This window comes from Dromiciops gliroides, chromosome 2, assembly GCF_019393635.1.
Source record: "Dromiciops gliroides isolate mDroGli1 chromosome 2, mDroGli1.pri, whole genome shotgun sequence".
In the NCBI taxonomy this organism is placed as follows: domain Eukaryota; kingdom Metazoa; phylum Chordata; class Mammalia; order Microbiotheria; family Microbiotheriidae; genus Dromiciops; species Dromiciops gliroides.
In genome coordinates this window covers 534,089,845-534,096,533 of record NC_057862.1, presented here as the reverse complement: position 1 = coordinate 534,096,533, position 6,689 = coordinate 534,089,845, and the positions used below count along the sequence as shown (strand labels likewise).

The window sequence follows — 6,689 nt, the reverse complement described above, 5'->3', positions numbered from 1 at the left end:
AGTTACCATACTGCTTTGGTTCTCACTTTTCTCATCTATAAAATGGGGATGGTAATCCTAGTGTGACCTTTTCCCCAAGACTATTGTGAAGATCCAAAGAGAACACGTAGATAAAGGACTCTGTAAATCCTGAAATGGGCTCTATAAATCAAGTGTAAACTCCTCAGCTTTTTATTTATTTATTTTTTAAATACTTTTCTTTTTTTTGGCAGGGCAATGAGGGTTAAGTGACTTGCCCAGGGTCACACAGCTAGTAAGTGTCAAGTGTCTGAGGTCAGATTTTATAGCTGCCCCAGCTTTTTATTTAAAGTTCTTCAGAAACTAGCCCTTTCCTACCTTTCTCATCTTCCTAGCTATACCTTACTTCTTTGTATGCGTTCTTCAATATAACATTAGCCTATTTTCAGTTCCTGACACTATCTAGTCTCCTTGCTGTCCTAGAATGCTGTTCCCCACCCCCACCCCTTACCCTTCCCTCATTTTCCCTGGCTTTCTTCAAGACTCAGCTCAAAGCCTATTTTTGACAGGAGACCTTTCTTTTCAAATGAAACTGAGACACAGAGATGTGAACCGACTCACCCAATGTCGTTGTCCCTTGTCCTCAGGTTTTCTGACTCCCAGGAGAGTTGTTCCCCCTTTAGTGCAGAGTGGATACAATCCCAGAGTGGAGACAATAGTCCTCAAAGTTCCCTTTGTTTCTGCTTTGTGTGCCCATTTTCCTGGATTGGGATAGAATATGGGTGAGAGCCCCATGGAGGACCAGGCCATGGTCATGGATGACATCCCTGTTGTACTATGCTTATTTATGTTTCTGGTCTAAACCCCATCTTACAGCCTGGGTACCTGAGTTAGGGATGAGATAGAAGTAACGCTGATATGTGAGTATGTGTTTCTAATGTCTTGACTAGCATACACAAGTGTATGCATGATATTCGTATACCATCATGGTTAATGACTCCATCGATGTTAATGTTTAAGCACAGTATAAAACCATAGGATCATGGATCCAGGATTCTTTTCTCAAGTATGAACACAAAAGTGGTATTTCACAGAGCTCTGAAATTCTCCTGGGAATCTTTAATATTGGTTCAGGGCAACTTTCCTTAATACTGTGTGAAAGGTGGTGCATTTCCAAAACAAGAGGCATGTCAACCCCAACCAACCCCCTTGACTTGGCCAGAAAGTGGCTTCAGAAACCCCAAGTTATTGGTGTTGAGGAGTTAAGAGAAATTTGCAAATTGTCCTATGTGGAAACTTCTCAGCCAGTTAATCTTTCTGAGATACCTGTCCACACATCGCCTGCCACACCCTGGCTAGCTCTGAAGTGGCCAGTAGCTACAGAGATCAGAACATAGGAATTGACCTACCAGCCTGGTGCTCGGAGGTCGGTGGGTTAGCAAGAGAAAAGAAAGAATAGAAAATTGTCCAAATGTCGGATGCCTGTTAGGGTCCCTAGGATCGTAGACTTAAAACTGGAAGGGACTTTAGAGGTTTGTCAGTCATTTAAAGTTCCCTGCTTTTCTGCAAAGCCTCAGTTATAGCATTAGGCATTTTTCTTTCTGTGTGTGTGTGTGTGTGTGCACGCGCGCGCGCGCGCGCGTGTGTGTCTGTCTGTCTGTCTGTCTCTCCTCCTCCCCCCCCCCCCGCCCTCTCTTCTCCCCCTTCTCTCTCGGTTTTGTTTTAAGGGGTGTTGACCTGTATTTAGCTTTACCAAACTGAGTACTCTTGCAAGTGAAACGATTGGTTAATTGAGGCCGTGACTGACACGGGGGAAAGAGTGCAGAAAGGCGCAGCTCGGAGCTGATTGGCTGAGAGGCTAGACTCCGAGGGTTCTTCTAACAAGAGCACGGGGCACACTCTCCAGCCTGCAGCCTCCGGGAGTCGGTGCTGTTCGCCCCGCGGGCCAGGGAAGGAAGGAGGGAAAAGACGGACAGACCGGGCTGTATTTGCTCCGCTCCCTTCCCCTCCCCTCCCCACCCATTGCCCACCACCCGCCACCCACCCAAACCCAGAGGGAAGAGTACAAGGTTTACTGGATTGGGCAGGAGTGTGCAGCAACTGGGCGGGTGGGGGCTAGGGGTGGAGGAGGCTTCTTTTGTCCCCGAGGATCACTGGCAGGAGCCTCCAAACTTTCTGCACGGTGAGACCTCTCTGCGGCCAGAGAGAGCAGCCCCAAAGTTGATCTGACTCTGGGCCAAGGATGGGTAGGGCGCACCACTCCCGGGGCCGCTGCTGGCCCCCTGTGGGGGTACTAGTGGCCTTTGCTGCCGGTCTCTGGGCTGGTGGCATGGCCAGTGAGTATGACTATGTGAGCTTCCAGTCGGACATCGGCTCTTACCAGAGCGGGCGGTTCTACACCAAGCCCCCTCAGTGTGTGGACATCCCAGTGGACCTGAGGCTGTGCCACAATGTTGGTTACAAGAAGATGGTATTGCCCAACCTGCTGGAGCATGAGACGATGGCCGAGGTGAAGCAGCAGGCGAGCAGCTGGGTGCCCCTGCTCAACAAAAATTGTCACATCGGCACCCAGGTCTTCCTCTGCTCCCTCTTTGCCCCAGTCTGCCTGGACCGGCCCATTTATCCATGCCGCTGGCTCTGCGAGGCTGTGCGGGACTCCTGTGAACCCGTCATGCAGTTCTTTGGCTTCTACTGGCCAGAGATGCTCAAGTGTGACAAGTTCCCAGAGGGAGACGTCTGCATTGCTATGACCCCTCCAAACACCACGGAGGCCTCCAAGCCTCAAGGTAAGGCGAGCAGCCCTCCTTCCTTCCCGTCCTCAGACGTGTTTCATCTTCTGACACACTTTGGGGCTGGGGGTGGGGAAGGGGAAAGGAGGTGATGAAGTTGTAATCCCTGTAAGAATGAGGCATCCGTAAACTCCTTTCTTCCACCACCTTCTCCAGGAGTAAGGTAGACCACTTGCCAAGAAGTTGTCCTGAAACTTTTTAGAATAACCACAAAAACTTCTGCTGTCTCCTGGAGCTAGGTGCATGTCGAGTCTCTGCCTTGGCTCCCATATCCACGGCCGTCCCCTTTCACTGAGTTCTGAATGCCCCATGCCCATTCCTAGCTCAGTGTTTCTCAGAGTAAGCCCTGCTCTCATCCCCACATCCCACCCCAGCAAAGTCCATTTTAAGTGAAAGTGGAAAAATCCCTTGCACCATCCTATGGGAGGGATGAATGTTCCCAAGGAACATTTTTTTTTCTTTTTTAAGAGAAAACTAGAACTCCCAAATGAAGTCAGTTGTGTGTGTGTGTGTGTGTGTGTGTGTGTGTGTGTGTGTGTGTGTGTGTATATACCTACGCGTATGTGCAAGCAAGTTTCGGGAGAATGCTAAAAGCTATTTTGTTTATTTTCATAGGTACAGTGAGGCTTAAACACCATCTTTAGCCAGTCATTCAGCAAAATAGCCCCAGGATAGCAGTGGGGCTAGCTGGAAAAAAAAGTTTAGAAACTGCTGTGATTCTTCCCCCTCCCCCCTCCCTTTCAGGTTAGGACTGTTAATCTGGCTCTGCTAAGGGATCCCTTTCCCTCTCATCTTTGGATTCCTCCACTTCCCCTCACCGAACAGTTACACAAATCCCCGGGTAATTAGAAGGAGGAAAAATGTAATTAACTCATTGTCTATTGTCTCAATGGGGGTGAGCATTAGCTTTGCTAGCTCTGGATTTAAAATCCTCCCAGATGACCGGTCTATTCTCTCAGAAGCTCTTAGCAAGTGTTTCCTCTCAGACTTTAGAGATAATTCGTGGTTGGGGGTGTGTGTGGACGGGGGGATGCGGAAATAGACCAAGACAGAGAATTTTCTACATTCACGGGTTTAGGAAAGTCATCCGGTCTCAAGAATGGATTATCACACTTAGACTGGCAAGCCTCAGGTGTGTGTGTGTGTGTGTATTTTCCCGTTGGGAGATGCTAAGTGGTTTAGACTGGAGGGAGTCTAGGTGGTACTTACACATTTACTAAGCCACCTTGAAGCGTAGTGAGTTTGACCTACTCACCCCGTATCGATTCATAAAGAAATAGTAAAGGTGGAATGGGTACGGAGTGGAGATGTTATTTAATTTCAAAGATCCATAAAGATGAAATAGTCTCAATTCAGCGGGAGTGTGTGTGTGTGTGTGTGTGTGTGTTCCTGTTCGTGTGTGTTGGGTGGGTGTTACTTAACTTCAAACACAGTTGATTGTTTGAATGGGATGTGGAATAAGGCGGGGGGGGGGGGAGTATTGTGAAAGGTGCGGTTCAGTCATTTGAGTCTATGACTAGGGGCTCTAGGGAGTCCAGGCCACAATGAAATGAGTTGGGGGCAACACGATTGACACTCCTCTGTCTACACAGGGTTAACCTTACGGGAAATTCAGCTCCTTTCGAGAGCCAGCCGAGCAATTACCTTGAGCAAACAAAGCACGTTGTGTTCTGCCCATGTGGAACGGTCCGTCGCCTGCAGCCTGGGCAGGCTTTTCCTTCTCCCCTTCCTCTCTCCGCTGGGGGGACGAGCCCAGCGCCTGCCCTGGCAACTACGCTTGCCGGCTCGCCCGCCTGCCCGGGTGTTATTGCACACAGCCCTCCTCCGATTACCATGTAATTGCCACTTTCGGGGACCGGAAGCGGACACGACCTGGGATAGAAGAGTCCGGGCTTTGGAGGGGGTGGCCCATTAGAAAATAGCTGTGAGGCTGGTGATTGGGGACAAGTAGATGTATGCACTGAGAGAATGCTCTCCTTTCCTTACCCTCATTCTCATGCTTCTGAGAGAGGTGAGAGAGAGACAGAGAGACAGAGAGAGAGACAGAGAGAGAAACAGAGAGAGACAGAGACAGAGAGAGACAGACAGACACAGACAGGGAGACAGAGACAGAGAGACAGGGAGAGACAGACAGACAGAGAAACAGAGATAGACAGAGACAGAGAAGAGACAGACAGAGACAGAGAGACACACACAGAAACAGAGAAAGATAGAGACAAAGAGACACAGAGAGAGACAGAGACAGAAAGATTCAGTGATTTCCAGGTATTTGTTTGTTTGTTTGTTTTTTTTGCTCAGTGCTTCTTTGCCAGAGTTTAACTTGTAAAACCCAAGTGGTTTCCCCCATTTTCTCACCTCTTTGCCCTCACCAACTTGCCTTTACCTAGGGGGGCTCAGGTAGTCACTTCTCCCTGTTTAGCCTAGATTGAACAAAGGAAGAGGAAGACTATGTCCTACAGTTGAGAAGCCAGGAAGGGAACTTGCTTGCCACTCATCCTCCCATCATTCCCTTGGTGATTATGACTTTCTCAAGTCTCTTTTTCAGCTGCCTAAGGCTTCTTAGGTTTGACATCAAGAAGCTTTCCTCTTAGCTGTAAGAAGGTGTGTGTTTGATCTTCTGAATGAAGTCAGTGATATAGAATGACAACAGTTTTCAGAGACGGACACTGAGCAACTGGCAATTAGGGAATATAAACTGGTGGTTTTGGATAAGAGCAGCCATGGGCACAGCTCTCACAAAATCAGAATTAAAGAAGTTTAAGACTTTGCCCACTGCAGAAGTGACACTAGCCATGGAACTGTTACTCTGGTCAGTCATTCAATCAATAAGTGCTTACCATGTCCGAGGCACTGTGCTAAGTGCTAGGGGAGTAAAGAAGGGCAAAAGACAGCCCCTGCTCTTCAGAGGCTCACTGTCCAATGGGGAGGCTACATGCAAACAACTATGAGCAAATAAGCTATAGGTAGAATCAATTGTAAACAACTGATAGAATTAAGGGAAACTGGGAAAGGTTTCTCCATGAAGATTTTAGCTGGGACTTGAAGGAAGCCAGGGTAACAAGCAGGCAGAAATAAAAATTCTTGATTGAACTAGTGTTAGATATTGTCAGTCTCATGTTTCACTATCCATCTAGATCTGCTGCTATACCAGATCTCTCTGCTTAGCACATATGAGCATGTTTAAATATTCAAGTAAGTGTGCACACATGCACATGAGTGCATATACACATACATCTGTGCATTCCCTGGACTTTGGGGATTGGATTCATTGGCCTGATCCACGTTTTCCTTTAGATAAGCCTAGAACCATCTAGAACCTAGAACAATGAACTAGAAGGGGACCTGAGAGATGATGTAGTCCAAACCCTCTCATTTTACAGGGGAGGACACTAAGGCTCAGAAAAAGGAACTGGCTTGCCCAAGGTCATACAGGTAGGATGTGACCTTATACTCATTAGGACTCTGATACTCAGAGCCAGGATTTGAACACAGCTCTTCAGACTTTAAATCAGATGTTTTTGCCATTATACTAAACCCCCTTGCTTGCAAATGTTAGTTCAAAAGCCACCTTTCCTCAGAGCAGATGCCAGGCCTCTGTGGGCTATTATTGGACAGGCAATTGCATACTTTACAGAAGAGTGATTTCTCAAGCACTTCAATCCCATCAACACTTAAAACCCCTAAAGCCACACACTTAAAAAAAATTACCAGACTTAAGTTTGAAAAACTTTCATGTTCTTGTTTCATTTTCTTTTGTTTAGAAATTCTAGCATATATGAACTATCCAAGCTGATTTCCTTCTCTTCTATAGATTGCAGTTGTATAAGAGCCACCATCTTACTATGTTTTTGGGTTCTCTTTCCTCTATGGTTCTCCTAGGAGGAGAGTGGGTGCACGTGTATGTTCTTTTCATCAAAGAACAGAAACTTGTGTGATTCCTTC

At 47.3% G+C, this 6,689-nt stretch overlaps 1 protein-coding gene across 1 annotated transcript in view; it reads left to right on the top strand.

Moving 5' to 3' along the window:
• Positions 1-2,095: 2,095 nt before the first annotated feature.
• Positions 2,096-6,689, top strand: part of SFRP1 (secreted frizzled related protein 1) — a 76,564-nt gene continuing 71,970 nt past the window's right edge. The window contains exon 1 of the mRNA XM_043987889.1: positions 2,096-2,744. Within this exon, the coding sequence (XP_043843824.1) occupies positions 2,201-2,744 (544 nt within the window). The 5' untranslated portion in view covers positions 2,096-2,200. The remainder of the gene's footprint in view (positions 2,745-6,689) is intronic.